This window comes from Phodopus roborovskii, unplaced genomic scaffold, assembly GCF_943737965.1.
Source record: "Phodopus roborovskii unplaced genomic scaffold, PHOROB, whole genome shotgun sequence".
Taxonomy (NCBI): Eukaryota; Metazoa; Chordata; class Mammalia; order Rodentia; family Cricetidae; genus Phodopus; species Phodopus roborovskii.
This window is the reverse complement of record NW_026125052.1, coordinates 33,501,775-33,522,720: the sequence shown is the minus strand read 5'-3', so window position 1 is coordinate 33,522,720 and position 20,946 is coordinate 33,501,775. Positions and strand designations below refer to the sequence as shown.

Genomic DNA, 20,946 nt, shown 5'->3' with positions numbered 1-20,946 from the left:
TATGTAGCTCTGGCTGTCCTTGAACTCACAGAGATGCACCTGCCTCTGCCTCCTGAGTGCTGGGATTGAAGGTGTGTGCCCCCATGCCAGACATGATGTGCATTTTTGGGGCCCTCTCGGCTATGCAGCCAGAAAGGGCCCTGGCAGCCAGAACTTAGTGTGTGGGCAGGCTATGGGGTCTCACGACCTCTCTGCCAGTACAATGGCCATCTGGAAGACTGGAGGAACTTTAAAAAGACTCAGGGTTTCCTTCACAGAGGTGGAACCCTCCTAGATGGGCAAGGGGCTTGAACTGGCCAAGAGTCTCCCTAGGAACCCTGTCCTTGTCCTGGCTAGTTAGTCCTGGCCTATTTTGGAGATAACGCAAGAACACAGTTCTCCCTGGAGGCTCAACCTCCTCCAGGTGGGTGAACTGGGAGCTCCTGCTAACACTCAGGGGCCCGCCTTGGCTCGATCTCACCCCACAGGAACTGGGATGGCCACATGTTGGAGTCTGAGGTTCAGGACTCAGTCCTGTCTGTTTTTATTCCTAACTAATCCCACTGCTGCTGAAAGAAAATCAGGCTGACTTCAAAATCATACAAACTCAGCGTGACACACCTATACTGCCAGGTACTGGGGGCTGGGGAAGGAGGAGCATTTGAGATCAGGAGTTGAAGACCAACATGGACAGTACACAAAACCCCATAGGAGAGGCAGAGATGAAGTCTGAGGCTGGCTAGTAGCTGGGAAACTGAAGGGCATGTGCAGGCAGCACTGAGTGCCCAGGGAGTTCACAACAGGGTAGAGAAGTTCTACAGAGTGCAGGCACCTCAAGACTTAAGCTGTCAGTGCAAGGCACAGGATCATGAACAAGCCCTCAGTCAGAGGAGCAAAGGAGGTGGGAAACAGATACGCCCCTGTGTCCAGTGCCTCAAACATGGACAGAAACTGCTGGGCATATCAAATGCACATGAGCAGAGCCTCTGGGAAGATTAGAATTGAGGGAGCAGCCCACGCAGAGGCGTCTCCTCCAAACTCAGGTGCTTAAAGCCATCCTAATCACGTGTGATATGTTCAGAGAAGCCTGGGAGGCCACAGAGACCTGGAACGGAACGGGGATGTGGCAGGGAAGTGCAGTACAGGAGCCGGGGCTGACAGTGGCAGAGAGAGGCCTCGGGCAGCAGCGGTGGACCTGCCTGCTGCCCCTCCCAGCTCCACACCAAGCCCAGGTGCAGACCTCGCCTTCCACTTGAACTTGGCAAGCACCAGGAAGTCTCCTGGGACACTGAGTGCTGGCATTGGGACTCAACCCCACCATTGGCTACAGCTGTGGGTGAATCCCGGGCAGGCTGGTTCCGCAGCCTCTCCCAGGGGCTCCCAGAAACAGTGTTAGGTCAACACTGGGAAGCGGCCTGGAGATCAAAAGGGACACGCCATGCTTTGCTGCTTCTTCTGTGAGGAAGCCGGGCATGAAGTCTTCCCACCCCACCCTCTAGCGTCTATGGGAAAGCTGCAAAGATAGTGCAGGGGGCACTAGCGGTCCCCCGCCCCCACCCACCCCAGGCTCCATGTACAATCTTGTCTGAGCCGGTTACTGACACTCGCACTGCTTCTAGCTCAGCATTTCAGTTTGTGTCCTAGGAGCAAGGACTTCTTGCCACATTGTGACACCTCTATCCTGAGAGTTGCCACCAGTCCCCTTTAAATCCGGAGCACAGAAGTAAATAGCCGTTTCCTGGCTTTCTTCCCGATAAGCCAGCACTCCATTTCCCTGCACTCTATGCTAAGCAAACCTGTGGGGCTGGGCAGGACCCTAACCCTAACCCTTACCTCTCGGCATCGAGGAGTGTCCCCCTACATTGTACTTTTCATAAAAACTGAGCCTTAAAATACTCGGTCTCGGGCCAGTTAAACAGCTCACCGGGTAGAGGCACCGCCACCAAGCCTGACAACTGAGTGTGATCCCGGGGACCACAGGGAACAAGGAGACCCACTCCGGCAATCTGTTCTCCAACAGCACCTCTCACCGCCACCACGGATACGCACGTGTACACAAAACACAAAGAGGAATAAAAAACTTAAAACATTCCGTCTTAGAACTTTTTCCTTTCAGAAACTACATACGCTGTTATGTGCAGATGACAGGACACTGAAGGGAGGCAGGGAATGGAGCGTGGACACGGGCCTGGGCTCAGCACACTGCAGGCAGCCACCTGCACACACGCAGAGGTAAGGGCAGACCATACTCCACCCAACGTCCCTCCAGGCCCCAGACGAGGGGCCCCTGATCCTACAGGGGGAAAGGGTGACATTTCCAAAAGGACCGGTCAGGGAGATACTCTGTGGGTAAAAGCACTGGCCACTAAGCCTAATGATCCACCACCCACATGGTGGAAAAAGAAAATTAACTCCTGTGGGCTGTTGGTGAATGCACACACATGATAAACACATGTAAAAAGTGAACTTTGCTATCAGCACAGCCCAGACCCATGAAGAATCCACAGTAAAGCAATGGTTGATATGCAGTGTGAGTGGCTGTACAACACTGGACTGTTGGACTGCAGGTCTGGGCACACTCTGTGGAAGACCAGGACGCAGGCCAGAGATGCGCGTCCCATTCTATGTGCAATATGAAAGTATGGGAGGGCCTGGGCCAAGAGCCAGGCAGGTCTGTCAGACACCTGCATCTAGAAGGCAACTCGGGTTTCAGACATGCCCTGCGCAAGACACTGGAGGGTTAGGGCATCAGCACCGGGAGAGGCCATGGGGCCACAGAGTCAGTTTCCACCGCAGTGCTTACAGCAGTATGAGCAGACATCTTACATCACACACAAAGGGGTCGCACAACAAGGGTCCTTCTGAGGCCACTCTCTCCCAAGCTGGCTAAAGCTGTCCCCATGAGGAAAGGGGTGGTTTGAGTAATAAACCTCAATTACAAGACAGGGCCTGCAGGGAAGGGCTGCAGGCCCTGATAGACAGCAGGTGTCCAAGCAATGAAGGGCTATCACGCCTGGCTGCCAGGGTCACTAGGCCCAGGTGCTCTGACTTGGGAAGCGGCTGGTGAGGCACTCAGCTGAGTTAAGGCACTCAGCTGCATTACCATAGGCGCAGTACCCCCTGCTGAGGCCTGGTCCTCAGACAGTCCCCTCTGCGGAGCAGCCGGAGTGGGCGAGGCATGAGAAAATGAGTAAAGAGGAAAGACCCACGGGGTCTCTACACAGCAGGTCCTTTGGTGTCCCCCCCCTTCTAGAGACGAGGTTGTGCACTGCCCTCTGACATGCTTCCACCAGGTGCCAGGATGGGTGTGGCGGCAAAGTTACAGGGATTTCAGCTAGACCCAAAGACATGTGTGCAGCCAAACATCACTGCAGAGTCTGGAGAGACTGCTCCTGTGTCCTGGATCCCGATGGGACCCCTGGGCCGGGCAGTCTATACCTCGTGGAGGAGCCTCAATAGATGACAGGACTCAAGATCAAGGAGAGCTGTTTTCTTCCTACCATCAGAGACTCTGCCCTGGACCCTCCCATGTGCAAAGCATGGGAAAACAAAGTGCCAGTACAGTCCAGTAGAACATGATGGACCAGTCAATCCCTTCCAGGTTCAGGAAACTGGACCCAGCAGCTACAAGAGCCCACGTGAGCCCAACCTCATCCAGCACACAAAGACCATCCAGAAGGAGAGACATGACAAGCACAGTTTGATTTGGAAGCTGCAACACTGGAAAGTGCATCATGCTGGAAAAGGGACAGGCCTCCTTTAGACCCTCCTTGGCATAGAAGTGTCTGACATGCTCTACATAACCTCAGCGAAGTCTTAAAGGGTGGCAGACAGGAGACCAGCTCCTTGCAGCCAACAACCCAGGTGGAGCTTTGCAGGGCCTGGAGAGGGGGCATCTGTGTCTTTCAGGTGACCTGAGCCGCCGCAGTCCTCATGGAGGTTAGCTCCAGTCCCCAGGACAGGGCAGAGAGCCTGACAGCAGAACCCTTGTGCTACAGTGTCATCAGTGGGTACTGAGATACCACGGTGCTGGCACCCCTGCCATTTTGGGAGGAGCCAGATCTGTCAATCTCTCTGCAGTGGCTAGAGGGGCTCTATGCCAAGGGTCAGCTGCCCAAACTTGGCTGTAAGCACACATCACCTTCCAGAGCCTTCTGAAGCAAATATCCATAATGCTCAATTATTCTGGTGGCTTCTAGAGCGGAAAGGCCCCTCCGAGAGCTAATTAGCATACGCCTGAACGAGGCCCGAATATAGAGCTCTCATTAGGTGAAGACAGACAGCTGAGGGGCTGCCAGGGCACCGTGCTGTTAAAACCGCCAGGAGGGAAAAGGGGCGGACAGGAGGTGAGACAGTCGAACCCCCCCCCCCCGACAGTTACCAATCCTGCCTTCCCTCAGCTCCTTTCCAGACACCCGCTCCTCAGAAGTACAGCTCTTCTCCCAACTATGGAAAGGCCAGAGTGGAATGCAGCCAGGGGGTGACCAAGGGAAAATCAATGGCTGTGTTGCCATGGTGATGACAGCAGACAGCAGAGCTTACAGGCATGTTGTTCTGAAACAAAACAAGTCCAAGGAGCCACCCTGGATGTCCATGTTGTGTCAACAATTGAACATGGATGCCAGGGACTTTGAGGAAAGTAGGGAGAGGTAGGGCCAAGCCCAGGCTTGTCCTGAGTCACTGACACTATCAGCTTTTTGCCTGCTCAGATCCCTGAACCAGTGCCATGCAGGGACTGCTCCCATCTGAGAATTTGCAGTGAAACCCCCCCCCCCCCCGGGCTGGTCATGGACCACTTGTCTTTGAGTCGTGGTACATAAAGTAGCTATAGGCTCTGAGCTGGCTACTGCACAGGACTCACTGTGGCAGAGACAGATGGTGGCACTTGATCTGATGTCCTTCCCATGTAGATGAGTGGCTCTAACAGCTTCGGGAACAGGCTCTCAGGACCCCTCCCTGCCCCTGTACACCAGAGATGGTCCACCACTCCCATTCATGGTGACCAAGCTCCTCTGGTAAAGCAAACTAGATGCCAGGCCGGGAAGCTGTCTGATACCCTCAGTGTGAGAGGACAAGCTCCCGCCCACAGCTTAGAGTAGAGTTTATTGCATTCCTTCTGGGCCAATTTAACCCTTAGAAAGAGCTGATCCAAGGGAAGAGGTGTACCCCAAAGACGCTGTTAGCAATGCTGCCTCCTGTCAGCCCTGTGATAAAGCTCCCCAGCGCTGGAGAGCAAGCATGCACTCAGTGGTACCCAGAGACACACTGGCCAGGCTTGGGGTGGCATGAGGGAGCTCCTTCACAGGGCAGAAAGCCCGACAGGGTCAGGCACCCAGGCCACCTACACTTCCACACAAGCTCAGCAGCATGAAGGCCTCACAGCTTCTGTGTCCTGTGCAGAGAGAAGTGCTCCAGAGAGGAAAACACTGGAAACTTCTGCTGAGCATCCCCCAGTGCATCCTGGGATCCAGCTATGCTCCTGTGAGACCAGCAGAAGGATGGGGTGAAAGGCAGATGGGCAGTTCAGACAACACCTCTCCTGAGGGATGTCGGCCCATGGACCACACCTCTCTGATAATTGGTGTCCAGTGTCTTTTTCACCTCATCTCTCCAGCATTCACTGTCCTTTGACACTTAGAGATGGAGCTGGCATTACTAGACATTGTGTGGATGTGGGACCATCTGTGACATGCTCACTTCAGCTGGTCAGTCTGTGTGGGACCCATGGCCCAGCCCACTCTCCAGTGGTGTGACTGCTCTCATGAGGCCTCGGGTCAGTGATAAAATATTCCCAATGTACAACATATACAGCATAACAAAAGCCCAGATTTATTAAAAAGCCTTCGGTTATTAAAAAGTTTGGGCCAGTTACACACACACTCTCTCTCTCTCTCTCTCTCTCACACACACACACACACACACACACACACACACACACACACACACACACACACACAGTGTTTTGTTTGCATGAGTACACCCCCAGATGGCTGGGAACCACTATGCGGATGCCAGGAGCTGAACCCAGATCCTCTGCCAGAACAGCAAGTGCTGAACCACCTCTCTAACCCTCTTTCTTTTAGTTTAGTTTGTTTTGCTTTCCAAGATAGGATTTCTCTGTGTAGTCTTGGCTGTCCTGGAACTCACTCTGTAGACCAGGCTGGCCTTGAACTCAGAGATCCACCTGCCTCTGCCTCCTGAGTGTTGGTGTTAAAGGTGTGCACCACCATGGCCTGGCTTCTTCTAGTTTTTTTTTTTTTTTTTTTTTTTTTTTTTTTTTTTGACATAGACTCTCATCTGTAGCCCTGGGTTAGATGCAAACTCTGTGACAATCACCCTGGTTCGGCTTCCCCTGTGCTGGTGACATAGGTCTGAGCTGCCAAATCTGACTTGGTTGCTTCTCCCCCATCCCCTTCTGGACCTTCTGACTTTAAACTATGTCACAGAAACATGTGATTTCAGGGATCCCTGGATTGAGGGCCCTTACTACCCTCCTGTTGTATACAGGCCAAAGATGCCCATGACCTAACCCTGTGAACACTGCTCTTCAGGGGACAGGGCTACCCAGACCTCTCCCATCTCAGACTGGACTCTCAACTAGCCCTGCTACTGGCCCCGAAGAGCTCGGTACTACGTTTGCACCTAGGGCCATTAGAAGACCCTTGGCCTTCTCTGTAGCTGCCCATGTTGCTGACTGCATGCGGTGGCCTATTTCTTCTCAGTGCAGAGGTCTCTGGGAAGCCTGGGACCCCTTCTCTCAGCTATTGTGGTCTGTGTGCCTGTGCCCGGTAAGCCCATGCTCCTGACAACCAGTGCTCTGGGGAATCCCAGGGAAGAGCACAGACCTGCCCACAGAGGTGGCTGGTCGCGCCAGGGGCACCCTGAGCCAACTCAGTGAGCAGTTGGTACTCTCCCTCGTTAACCCTCCTGGAGCTGGTCCTGCTGCACAGGAAGAGCACATGTGGTAAACAGACTCTGACTTGAGGGCATGTGGCTGACCGACCACAGATCTGAGTCTCCTGGGGCAGCCCAGTCTTCATGATTTGTCTTCTAGGCTCTGTGGTGTCCCTGGGGGCCTTTGGGCTGCTGGGAGGGGAACACGAACCCCACCTCTGGGCAACCATGGGACCCAGTAGAAGCAAGCTTCTCAGAGCAAGAACAGAGCCAGCAAAGGTGACCCATGGTCTTTGCAGGGCCCGAGGCTGGGCTTAGTTAGAGCCTGCCCCTGTAACGTGTATGATTTTTCCGCCTGCTGCCGCTGGTCTTGACCCGCCGCCACGCTGCCAGTTCCAAATAATACATAGAGACTCTGTATTTGATATAATGCTGCCCCAGCCAGGTGACAGTGCTGTCCCTTAACGGTGGGAAAGGAAGCCACAGTCAGAAGGAAGGCCCTGCCTGCTGCCACCAGCCCTGCCACTGTTGTCCTTATTGATACTCCACCACACCTGCCACCACCCCTGCCGTGTCTTCGGCTATCACACAGCCACTGTCTGGGACTCAGCAAATCGAGTCCTGGCTGTTAATCTCCAAAGCGTCAGGGAGGCCCCATAGAGCTCTCAGCAGAGTGGCCAGGGCTGCCACATGAGAGGCCTGGCCACCTGAGCCCACCCTGCTGGCAGCCCCAGGGCCTCAGTTGAGTCTAGGTGCCTGACACCTGCTCAGCAACGTCCACGGTGTACTTGTAGCATAAAGAATGGGACCCTGGCTGGAGCCCTGTGACCCTCCTTTTTTACTGCACAGATGGGAAGAAGGATTAGGGGAGCTTGGTGTCTTTCTTTGGGGTAGGGGGAAGCAGCCATTCCAGACATTGCCAAACCCTTGCATCCTTTATTGTCCCTAAGCTGGACAGGCAGCTGACTCAGATAGGACCACAGAGACAGGCTCCCCAGGGCTGTGAACCAGCCACAGCTCCCTGTGGGTGGGTTTCATTAAGGCCTTCCCAACAGCGCCTCTCAGGATTTAGCCATCTCTAAAATGGAGTCTGTCTGTGCTGTTAGGGTCTGACAACACTCCCAGCCTACTTGAGGAGACTCCTCACTTCAGGCAGGACATGCCTGGGTCACACCAGGCTCAGAGGGACTCGGTGACTGAAGCCAGGCCCACACTGAGGCAGGGTTATAGCTGTCTGTCTGCGGGCCTCCCTACTTGGAGACTGTGGCCAGCACAGAGCATCTGCTGGTTCCCCCTGGAGCCTTGAGAGGCTTAGTAGACAGCAGGGCCCCAGCTGAGGCGCATAAGTCCCTGTGATCACAAACAAGTTTGCTGCAGGCCCTGGCAGGTACAAAGCAACCCTTTAAAGGAAAGTACAGAAGAAGCCTCCAGAGACAGGCAAGGGTTGAAGAACAGTCAGTTCAGTGGACAGCCCTGAGCACAGCCCTGTGCAAACATGAAACACATCCATGCAGAGGCCTTGGGACACAGACTGCCTCAAATAGAGCCCCTGACCACATGAGGGCAACGACAGTCCTCAGTCAGGCTATGCCTTGCTCACTGAGTGGCTGCTCACCTTCAGACACCACACCTTCCTAAGTCCACAGGACTGTAAAATGCCAAGGACAGGCCCAGGGCCGGGTTATCAACCCTCGTTCCACGTGGGCAAGCTGAGCTCAGAGCACCCGAGCCCTTGCCCAGAGCCCTTGCCCACCTGCTCAGGTGTGTGCCCCCTACCATGAACATCAGTGTCTGTCTTCTCCATGTCAGACTCGGCCCAGCTCTATGCAACCAGCCGTCTGGGATGAAGAGCTGGGCCGGTTGGGTAGTCCGCTGGAGGAGCACATGAAGGACAGTGCTGCTGCTGGTGAAGACTAGACAGGTGCCTTCACCTACACAAAGCACCAGAGCCACGTCCATAGTGGGCGCCCTAAGGCCCAGCAACAAGGCGTGCAGTCACTTATGCCCTGCTCTGTGTCTTCAACGCCAGCTAGCACAGTTATGGATCAGAGGGACAGATGCTGTCACAAATTAGCAGATCTCAGATTGCAGTCGAGGGCCAAGGTGTGCGAACCTCTGCAGGAATGAACACAGCAGAGCTGCTGTCTCCAAGCTCCACCAGCCAGGGCTCTTTGGCCGACAGGAACAGTGCACATCTTCACTAAGTAGTGAATGAATGGCTTGGAGCTCAACCTGGATGGACACTCATCATCTTAAGCTGCTGTTCAGCCCCAGTACAAAAAACTCCCGAGAGCAGCAGTGGCCACCAAACACACGCAGATCAGAGCGCAGGGGAGAATGGGGCTACACCTGCCCATTACACCTGCTGCGAGTTGTCCCTGCACCAGGGCATGCTCTGACAGGGACAGAGGCAGAGGATCCAGAGGTGGGAGGCAACCACAGACAAGCAAGTGGGTAGCTATCGGCTGGGGCATCAGAAGGGCTGTGTGAAGATGCGGAGCTCAGAGCTGGCCTCCATCCCTGACTAAGCAGCCTGCTATATCAAAGCAAAGCTCTGGCAGGCTGCAGACTTTCTCACTGCGGGGGGAAAAATAACACTCCAAGTAGAGATGAGAGGATGGTCCCTGCATGAGTCTGCAGTCTCGAGCCCTTCCCTGCCTGTGAGGCCAGAGTCTGTGGTACAGAAAGACTGGAGATCAAAGGCAGGCACTGCCCAGGCCATTCACTTACTCCAAAGGGAAGAGAAGGGACAAAAGTGGCTCTAGGGATCATTTGAAGCCAGAGTGACCCCCCGGGCATTCGCTGTCCAGCATCAGGGAGGTGCTCTCTGCAGAGACTGGGATGTGTGTGTATTGAGGGGAGGGGGCTGCTTGTCACCCTTGTGACTCACAAGAAGGATATAAAGCACAGGATTCCGAAGGGGGATAGGGTAGATGGGAGGGGCAGATGTCCACAGGGTATGAAATCCTACACAATCCCAACAGGGCTGTCTGACCAGTGAGCAGAGCTGGAGCCACAGGCAGCTTACCCAGACCATTATCACCCTACATGGAAGATCAATGACTAGAAGCACTGGGAGGAAGGAAAGGATTAGCCAGGTTAGGTCTCCTGTATGCTTGACAACCAGCCTCGCCCTGTGCAGCCAGAGCCTGGGCCAGAAAGGCCTGGAAAGGAGGTCCACAGTGAGAGGGCGGGCTTATAGGTTCCATTCTCCTGGATGTCAAGATTTGAACACTTAAGCCAGATGTGGTCCTATGGTCCCAGCTACTTACAGGTTGAAAAGAGAGGGTAAAGCTCTTGCTTCCAAGAGTCCAAGACCAGTTTAGACAATACAGCATAACCTTGTCTCAAAAAGAAAGCGCAACCCTGAAAACAACTATTAGGGACCAGTAGAGGCTGGTCTGGATAGAGTGTTTCCACACTTGGACAGACCTGAGATCCCTTCACCCTGGAAGGGGCTACATTCCATGAGGGCTCTGATTTACCTCTAAGACAATGGGGACCTTACATATCTAGATCAGGCTACCTAGGACATGTTGACCAAGTGTTCAGAAATAAGCAAAGTTGAAGACAGGAGAAGAAAACCAAATGGTATTAAAAATAGACTACAAGCCTAGCAGTGGTGGTACACACCTTTAATCTGAGCGTTTGGGAGGCAGAGGTAGAAGGATCTCTGTGACTTCAAGGCCAACCTGGTGTACAGAAAACATTCCAGGACATCCAAGGATATACAGAGAAACTCTGTCTTGGAAAAACCAAAAGACTGCAAGTAAGACTAATTGGTATAAAGAAGGTCATCTCAACTCATGATGATATGGTCTACCTTACCAGATAGAACATAATAGCCCCAGGTGTTCGTGACACACGCCTTTAGTCCCAGCACTCAGGAAGCAGAGGCAGGCGGATCTCTGTGAGTTCTAGGCCAGCCTGGTCTAAAGCGTGAGTTCCAGGACAGGCTCCAAAGCAATACATAGAAACCCTGTCTTGAAGCAAAAACAAAACAAAACAAAACAAAAGGCCATGTAACAGCACATGTATGCACTCCATAGCACAGCCTACAAATGTGTAAGAAAGAGACATGGTCAGGAAAGTGCTGAGCTGCCACTCGGGTACCAGGAAGCAAGCAAGCTCTATCTCACAGCGGCCGCGGAGTCTTGGAGCATTTATCTTCTGAAAGGGCTCAGTCTCACATCTCCCATGAACCAACTTCCTCAGAACAGCACAACCCAGTGGGGATAACTCAATTATAAGCAAGAGAAACAGATGGCTAATTGCATGTTTATGGAATATTCTACTGCAGTGAAAATGAACGACGCACCCACCGCTGACAGCGATACAGATGGGTCTAGGACAGGACAGCAGATTGTACACTCCAATCAGCTGTGGTTGACACCTGTAACACCGGGACCACAAGGTTCTGCTTATCTGCAGCTCTGCTCCAGACTATGAACACTTCTGCAGAAACACATCCCCTGCCCATCTCCTCCACCTGCTGAGGGACCCCTGGTCCTCTCGGCCATGCAGACCACACACCACCTCGGCTACTGAGGCTGTCACCATTCCCAGCCCCACCCAAATGCACCCAGGATGATCTTAATAGCTTCCAAGGAGCGAGGGAGGGACAAGAACACAGAACCGAATGAAAATGGCAACGAACGCAGCGGTGCCCCTGCAAGCTGTTAACGTGGAGAGGTGATGCGCTTCACACACCAGCAACGGTCCTTCCCCAGCTGGAGTTCCCAGCCAAGTAGCGTGAGATAGGAAAGCATCGAAACCACATCCCACTAAAGAGAAACAAGACTCCCCCACGAGCAACACAGGAACAAAACAGACAGGCTGTCCAGAGAACAGGGGCTCTACCTGCGAGGAAGACAGGTGAACAGAGGTTCCAAGAGGGAGGAGGAAGAACCCACAGAATGGACAACAAAAATTATTCCAAGGGCAGTCAGTGGCTTGGGAACAAATCAACTAACATGAAATGAAAATGTGAGGGGCTATAATGTATTCCAGAGAAAGGAAAATGATAATAAAAATGACCAAAATCATAATAAAAACCAATAAACAAAGTTGGGGCCCAGGAGATGGTGCAGCAGTTAAGAGCACTGGCTGCTCTTCCAGAGGACCTGGGGTTCAATTCCCAGCACCCACATGGCGGTTCATAACTGCTCCAGCTGCAGGGGATTTGACACCCTCACACAGACGTACATGCAGGCAAAACACCAATGTACATAAAACAAAAATAAACCATTAGAAGATGAATAAGCTACCAGACTAAGTCAACAATCCAAAATTAAAATGGAAGTGTTTTTCCTACAAAATGCCATTAGGCCAAGCTTGTCAGTGCATTCCTGTAATTCCAGCTCTTGAGAGGTGCAGGTAGGACAAGGCCATCTTCTAAACATAGTAAAACAAACAGATTAAGAGATAAGGGGAATGGGGCCCTGAATTCCACCCATAGCATCAGAAAAAATAAATTACAAAATGAAAGGCCAGATCAGCAAGATAACGCAGGGAGCCGCATGTCACCAAGCTCGACACACTGTTAGCTCCCAGGGACACACTTGGTAAAGGAAACCAATTCCTAGAAGTAGTTCTTAGACTGTCACACTAGATCAACCCTCCTCACCATATAAGCACAAAATCTTTAAAAATAGTTATTTTTAAGACAGGGTTTACTCTGTGTAGTCCTGGCTGTCCTGAAACTCACTCTGTAGACCAGGATGGCCTCCAGGAGATCTGCCCGCCTCTGCCTCCAGAGTGCTGGGATTTAAGGTGTGTGCCACCATACCTTAATTTAGATATTAATTTTTTGTGTATGTATGTTTTCCCTGCATGTATGTGTGTATGCTATGTGTGTGCCTGGAGGCAGAAGAGGACATGGAACTGGAGTAAGCTACCAAGTGGGTCTGGGAATTGAACTCCAGGTCTTCTAGAAGAGCCAATGTTCTTAACAATTGAGCCATCTCTCCTGACTCAATTTTTTTTTTTCTTTTAAATGAAAGGCTGATAAAATTTACAGTAAATATTGTTTTTTGTTTTCTGAAACAGGCTTTCTCTTTGTAATCTTGGCTGCCCTGGAATTTACTTTGTAGACCAGGATGGCCTCAAACTCAGAGCTCAGCCTGCCTCCCAAATGCTGGGATCAAAGGCGTGCGCCACCACACCCAGCTCAGAGCAAATATTTTCAAAATAAACCCCTGGCACAAGAGCTAGAATATAGAGAACTTTTTTTTTTTTTTTTTTGGACAGGGTTTCTCTTCTCTGTGTAACAGTCCTGGCTGTCTTGGAACTCACTCTGTAGATCAGGCTGGCTTCAAACTCACAGAGATCCACCTGCCTCTGCCTCCAGAGTGCTGGGATCAAAGGTGTGCACCACCACAGCCCAGCTAGATTAATTTTATAAACCAGTATAAAGACAAGAACCCAAATAAAATAAAGGATGCAAACACTTGAATTTACATTTTACTAAAGAGAGATAAATGGCAAATAATCATGGGAAAAGATGTTGAGCATCCTTGATTAGCAGATGAGGGCATAATGAGCTGTGTACAAACTCCATGCAGTATGGCATGACCTAAGAGTGTGCCAGAGGGGTCAGAGGGGAGCCCACCGAGCCCTGATGTCAGCTCCTCGCTTACACCAGCCCTGCCAGCGGTCAGTGGTGGCTGGAGACGGGGCAGGGTGGGGGGAGGCCTGACCCTCGAAAGAATGGACAGATTCACCACTGTGCATGCAGGAAACTCTTCATGAGATAGGTTCCAATATGTGCAGCTGATGCTGCTTTCCCAATAAAGCGGCGAAATCAAGCAGTCCCAATGGATTGTGGGTCTCAGCTGGGAAGAGGTTATTTACTACTATCATAAAACGCTGTATTGATCTTAGCAAAGACTTTCATGGTTATGTTGGGTGAGGTAAGAGAATGGCATCAGAAAGCAGAATCCACCCTAAGAATTCCTTAGCATACAGTTAGGAGGAAGACAGCATGGACCTGTCTTTTAGACACTTGGAAGCAAACGGCACATGGAGCAGAGCAGCTGACTGAGTGGGAGGTGTGGGCGGGGAGGGGGTGGGTAACAGGGCTGACTTATTTTTAAAGCAAAGCAAGGCTGCTCTAATACAAACCCCCACCATTTGCTCTAGCGATTCCATTCCCCGGTATCTGCCCAAGAGAAATGAAATGTGAGCCCACACCAATACTTCCCACACTTGTGCTCAGTGCAGTGCTATCCACGACGGTGAGGCAGAAGCCCCTCCACTAGCAGACGAGCAAGGCCAGGTGTGGTGACACCTGCCTGTAATCTCAACCCTACCAATGCTTGGGAGGAGGCCGGAGGATTGAGGTCCCTGACAGCCAGGACCAGAGTGAGACGCGGTCTAAGAAATGTGCTGCTCAAGAACAGAACGGGTCCATCACACAACGGGACATTATCTGTAGCGGGGATGCCGCGCTGGTCAGGCCTGTAGACTCTGCTGGCTGGTGAGGACAAGGGGGTGGCGGGGACCTTGACTGCAGGGCCTCACTGGCAGTGGGCGGCCATTTCTGGGTTCAGAGGTCCCACAGTAGAGCTCATGAACCAAGGTCCAGGCTCGTCTTTCTGCAGTGCAGCTTTCTTACTCCTCAGAGGACACCGTAGGGTTATGTGAGCCCTTCGTGCCTATAGTAGAGCCCTGTAGTCAAGAAGGTGTGACACATGCCACCACAGAAAAACTTCAAAAACACACTCTGCCAAAGAGACAGGCATGAGCTCACACACTGTAAAGTCATTACAGGAAAAACATCAAGAGCAGGCAAATCCAAAGGCGCACCACAGGTATGTGGCTGCCCAGAGCTGCTGCTGTCCCGGGGATAGATTACACTTTTCTCTTGGGGTGATGGAAAAGCTGGAGCTAGATACAGAGAATGGGAACAAACTCACAATATGCCAAGCCCAGTAAATTGTTCACTCTCAGTGGTGAAATGTATGGCGTGTGAATCACACCATTAACCCTGTTACTGAAAGATCTGAGCCAGGCTGACACCTGGCTGACCAGCTCTGCAGGTCACCCAGGAGGGATCCTCTCCACAATCACCCACACACAGACAGACCTCCCTGGTTCAGGTCAAAGCCCCGAGGCTCTCTCTCCTGCTACTCACCCAGGCCTGCAGTGCCACGTGACCTCAAGGGACACCAGTGGGAAACTCTGGGACTCCCAGCAGTCCTGGGCACACCTACTGCTCATACAGGGCATTCAGGGTCTGCTTCTGTCTAAGCATGCTCACACCCTCCATGTGACACAGAGAAAACCCTCGGTGGTCTAGCACAGAATAAGAAATGAGCCTTTCACATAGACCCTACGGTAACCTCAGAAAGATGAGCTCTACTGTGGGACCTCCACACGGCCACCGAACCCAGAAATGGCCGCCCACTGCCAGTGAGGCCCTGCAGTCAAGGCCCCCGCCACCCCCTTGTCCTCACCAGCGGGCACCTGGCATCCCGCTGTAGTACCCTCAGCCCTCACTTCTCAGCCGCAGAGGCTCCCAGTTAGCACTGCATTTGCAAGAGGGAAAGGGTTCCCTCTAACAGCGCCATCGGCTGGCCAGAGCAGTGCAGTCTTCCTCTTCTCCCATTTCGGTCACTGTGATGGGACACATCCATGCACAGCCTAGTCTTGGCCACCCAGGCAGGTCCCGTGGCTGTGATGGTCAACAGAGCAGCCTCTCATGAACTCTGGAGGTCGGAGGGCCCGGTGGGTCCCAGTGCTCTCAAACCAGGCAATGGCACGCCTGAGTGCAAAGCCTGTCTTCTGTGCACGAGGTTGGGAAAGGCACAAAGGGACAAGCAGGGCGTGAGCAGGCAGAGCTGTGTACACAGGCTCTCTGCCTGCAAACTGCGCCAAGGAGGAGACAAGACTCTGAATTAACATACGCACAGAGAAGTCTAGGCCCCTGGGCCTCCCATAGAACCCAGGCCTCTTGTCAGCCCAGGGGAGCTGCTGGCCCCAAACCTGATCCTCCCAGGGTGACCATCTGCTTCCTTCTGAGCACCCCCACCTGTGTCCTTGCTAAAAAGACACAGGGACTACATTCTGGAATGGTCCCCAAAGGGAGGTCTCCATGGACAAGGAGCCCAGATGTAGAAGCTCGTCCTGTGCCCATGACTAGAAGAAAACAGATGGTTCTAGGCCAATTTAGTTTTCTGAGTGTCCAAGGACAGCCTGAGAGCTGCAGATAAGCAAAGGCCAGCACACCACAGCCTGCCTCACAGCCCAGCGTCCCTGTGAGGGAGGGGAGACCTTATTCACATCAGCACTTTCCCCTAATTCTAACCTGCAACATCGCCTCCCCTGAGCGGATGAAAACACAGGCAGGCATAGGAACAGAGCGGGGAACTCCACCTCTAGCCCTCCTATGTCTCCTACACAATGAGGTTTGTAGAAGTGGGGGTACACCTTCCAGGGGTCCCACCCTGTCACGTGCCTTCACGCCAAAAACAACTCAGTATGTTAGTAGCCGCTTCAGTTCGACTCTCCTCACAGGCCCCATATCTGCCACTTAAGCGTTGGCCCTGATGCCCGTAACTGTGGCTTTGCCTGTGTGCGTTTGTGCCCGGCCACGCTCTTCAGGGAAGACAGCCTTCCAAGGTGAGCTCCAACCAGTCCCTGAGGCTGCACGGTACAAACCACTTTAACGGTGAGTGCCCCTCACAAGGTGTGCCATCCTAAAACTATTCTCTTATTTAACAGATAGAACCCGGGCTCAGTCTGGCCCCCAGCTCCCCGACATGCCTGGGTATATCCAACGGTTCTGGGGGCCTTGTCCCACCCAAGGGTCTTACCAAGTTCCTTAGAGCCCTGGCTCTCGCTGGCCAGCTCCCCCATCTTTACCAGAGCATCAAAGTAGCCTTTGGCAGCGAAGGTGACACCTGAGGGGAGAGGGAGGAAGAGCAGTTAATTCCCGCACAGAACCCTGAAAAGGTCTGCTGCCTCCGTGGCTGGCAGTGGCGCCACCCACGACCTAAGCCTGGGCAAGCTCAAGGAGTGCCCTAGCTCCATCACTCCTGTGGGTGCCACTGCTTCTTGTTGATACTCTTACTCCGCTGCCATCACAAGGGCCCCTTTTATTTGTGAGAACACAGTGTACTGTGCAGGCCCAGAGCTGTTCAAGTAGGAGCTGCAGAGCGTGGCGCCCTGCCGTGTGCTGTTTGGGGAGGGAGAGGGAGTGCAGTTCTAAGCGTGCTACAACAGACAGCCAGCGAGCGCCAGCAGACCCTGAGCGAGATCAAGGCAGATTAAGGCTCAGGGCCACCGATTTCATCCAAAGACTCCAAGGCCAAAGACACTCACCGTCCTCACACTCAGAATGGGCCTTAACCAGGGGCAGGGGCAGAGGCAGGGGCCAGTGTCCAAAGCAGGCTAAAGGCATCACATCCACATTTGGTGGCCAGCGGGGCTGGCGGGGGTGTCAGAGGCCCTGGTGACCTGGGTGCGGGAAGTTCAGCCCCTGCCTTTTCCTGTCACCAGCCTAATGGCTGCTGCAGCAGAGAAAGCATCCCCAGCGGTACCTGGCACACTCCTCCACCTGAGGAAGGCCCCACCCACCTATCCTTCTCCCTTCAAAGCAGGGAGGGCAGAAGGAGCCACCAGGCTAGGAGAGCAGGGCCTCGGGGAGTGGCCACCAGGGGCACCACTACAATTTCTAATTTGTTTCCCACAGAACTCTGTTAGAGGGTTGTAACTGGGCACTCTATCAGACTTTATACGGTTTTCAATTAAGTGCACACAATTTGTTCTGTAGTACAAGACCATGTCCCCGGGGAACTGAGGAGCTTCTGTTGCCTGGGAGGATGGACCTCTTCAAACAAATGCAAGGGAAAACTACAGAGCAGAAGTTGAGCACTTGGAGGCCGAGGCGGGGTGGGCAGCCTGTGAGACTGAGCCCAGCCTAGACAATCAGAGAAAACAGGAAGGGGAAATAACCATACAGCCTGTCCACAGACAGCCTTGACGGCTACATGAGGAACACAACTGGGGAGCCGGAAGGGTCTGGAAGGAAATCCGTGCCTGAGCATCAAGGAGCTGGAGAGCAACAACAAAGAGGCGGGGTCTGCCACCGGCCCCCATTATCACAGAGGTGAGACTACACTTCACATGCAGGGCCCCTGGACACAGCCGCACTGGGGGCAGAGAGACTCCTAATGGCTAGGTCACCAAGCACCACACAGAGTGGCTTTGGAAGGGGCATCACTGGTGTGGAATGTGTCAGCCTCATCCCTACTTTTCATGGCCCAGGGCCATCTAAGCCTTTCAATTTCACCAGGCGCAGCCCACCTGAAAGCCAGACCAGGACAGAAGCAGTGGGTTGCATCCAAGGCTCTAGAAAGTTCTTTTGCTCAGAGAATTGGAGCACTGTGTGCTGTGCCTAGAGATAACAGGGCCACTCAGGACACAGGACAGAAGCCTCATGGTTGTCTCCACGCTAAACTTCTACTTCCAGAGGCTTCTTCCAGGGGGCTACAAGCAGACATAGAAAGTCAATGCCTCTTCTCACGCAAAGGACGCTGAGGGCAAGCAGCTACCAGAGTAGGGGAGCAAGGGTTGGGTAGGGTGGTGAACATTTGAGAGGCTGAGGCAGGGTAGCAGAGAGTATGGGACCAGCCTCACACAATCGGGAGACAACCCTCAGGGCCTTGGGCCAGCGCTGTGAATTCCAGCAGACCAGGACCACTGGGTGATGGTCTCCCACACGTCTCTGTGGCGTGGCCTCAGTGACTTCTGGGAATATGCAGGAGACTATTGCCACAGTCCTACTTCAGGGTCAGCCCTACTCAGAGCAAGCACCAATAGAATAGATGGGGTACCGGGGAGGACTCAGGTACGGGAGGCCACCTGGCAGGATGCTTCAACTGAAGTGGGAAAGCCTTGTTCCCACACCGGGTGAGGCAAGTAGCGGGGGACAATGATGGTTTGACAGGTTCCAAGTGGACAGTGTGACCAGGACCGGGTCCATGCCATCAGAGATCAGCCAGATGCTCTGTTCCCAAATGACCACAGGCTACAGGGAGCACAAAAAGATGCTGCCAACTAAATACAGCTCCCCCCTCTCTCTCTCTGCCACCTTGAACTCAGAACCTGTAACTGAACAAGGGGCTCACCCCACATGTAGGGCCACAGCTGGATGACAGAGCAGGAAGGACACGGTGCACATTTTGGGTAACAATGGCCTCCTGCTTGACTTACAAAGATGGCGGCTGCTGTAGCCCTGCCTTGACAGGTGAGGTCACATGTGCAGTGAGTGACCCCAGGGTCAGGGCCCAGGAAGAGTGGTTCTCTTGACCCACAATAGGATCAATGGTGGGTTCCAACGTATTTTCCCTCCAAGAGCTGGGGGTGGACGTTGTCTAAAGGATCTATAGCCAAGGGTCTAGCACAACTGTCCCAATCCTTAAAGTAGCTGCAGCATGCCTACTCACCAGAGAGTGGACACGAGCCCTGGACCCCTGGTCACTGCAGTACCAGTCCCAATACTGAACTTTGCATAAAATTCTAAAGAGCACACATCCACACACTTGGCTCTAAGTAACCTGCTTGTTACCACATCTGTGGGACAAAAGCACCAGCCTGCATGGAGAGAGACCAGCCTGCATGGAGAGAGACCAGCCTGCATGGCAAGGGTCTGTGGTTACAGTGAACACAGGGTCGCATTCAGAACACATGGGTGCACACACTCTCTACTCATCTCAATCAGATGTCTCTGGAACAAAAGGCCTAGCTAGTGGCTTCTACCCGGGCAGTAACAGGCTGAGAGGAAGTCCATCTGTGAACTAGGGGACAGAGGCCAGCTGTACCTGCCAGGGCTTTCTCGTAGTTCTTCCCCATGGCGATGAAGTTGCGGAGGCTGGGGTTGAACTGCTCCATGATGGTCTGGAAAGGAAGGAAGGAAGAGAGCAATGTCACCTCACCACCATCCACCCACAGCTGGGAGGGTTCAGCCTGGATGGGACCCAGAAACACGGCCTGTCTCCCCAAGTTGAAGTCCCAGCTCTGCCCATCGTGAACACCACACCGGGGTGGGCAGGGACCTTCTGCAGAGAGCTGTCTGCAGAGCAACAAGGGGTCTTTGCAGGGCCACACGGCACAGGCAGCATTCACAGGCATGGCTTCTGAGGTGCCAGTAATCAGCTGGCGGGGCTGAGTCAGCCGTGGGAGGCCACCCATCGGCCACACACAAATGCTCAGCGACGCCCCCCACGCCACCACCCTAACTCAACGCACCAATTACCAACAGCAGCTCTGATTAGAGCCGTGGCACAGCCTGATTTACAAACACCACACTATGAATAATCCAACAGGCTCTGGATCTGTTTGCCCGACGGACGGCAGTCCCCGTGCCAATATCGGCAGTTCTTAGACTCAAGAAATTAGATTTTCACTGTGAAGGCCAAATAAATGTTTTAATTACGTGGGATAAAAACAGGCGCACACAAACAGCAGCCAAATGAGAATCCTACCAGCAGAATACCCACAAACTGTCAACAGCCTACATCAGCCAGAAAAGACCCCAGGAGGAACTTTGAAAGAAAACCTGGCCAAACCACATCCTAAGCCAACGGGAAGGGTGGCATGCTGGGAGCCTGACTCTTCCGGTGGTGACAGGAAGGGAAGGTGCCTGGACTTAGACCAACTCAGTTCAACCTGTGGCCCCAGTGAAGGACCAGCAAGGCAAATGAGAAAGAAGGACATTTAAGGATACAAGGCCAGTGATCACCACAGAGCCTGGCTCCAGAGAGCCCAGCACTGGGCATTCTGCATTGGCCTGCCCTGAGGTATGGCAGAGTACCCCCAACCAGGAGGCACCAGAACCTCCCTCATTCTTGGGGAAATGAGGGCTCCAGTTCTAAGATGCCACCACCCACCACCCCATCACACGTGGCCCTGGCTTGCTGACCCCTCCCTCCAGGAGGGCTCCTAGCCCACAGGACCCTCAGACAGCAACACTTCTCATCCAAATCTACAGGGCTGGTGGTGCCGCCTTCCCAGCCACCTCTTCATGTTAGCCCAGAGTCCACATGCACAGTGAGCAACCAGCAACCAACT

The 20,946-nt window shown here is 53.3% G+C and overlaps 1 protein-coding gene across 6 annotated transcripts in view; it reads right to left on the bottom strand.

Annotated features, from left to right (window-relative positions):
• The window catches only part of Baiap2 (BAR/IMD domain containing adaptor protein 2), a 66,436-nt gene that overhangs the window by 33,216 nt on the left and 12,274 nt on the right, over window positions 1–20,946 (bottom strand). For 5 of the 6 annotated variants that reach the window (XM_051181798.1, XM_051181807.1, XM_051181774.1 and 2 more), the window contains exons 2-3: window positions 19,698–19,773; window positions 16,689–16,775 (exon numbers count right to left, since the gene is read on the bottom strand). In XM_051181798.1, coding sequence (XP_051037755.1) covers window positions 16,689–16,775; window positions 19,698–19,773 — 163 coding nt within the window. The remainder of the gene's footprint in view (window positions 1–16,688; window positions 16,776–19,697; window positions 19,774–20,946) is intronic. The other variant, XM_051181818.1, reaches the window with a different exon arrangement.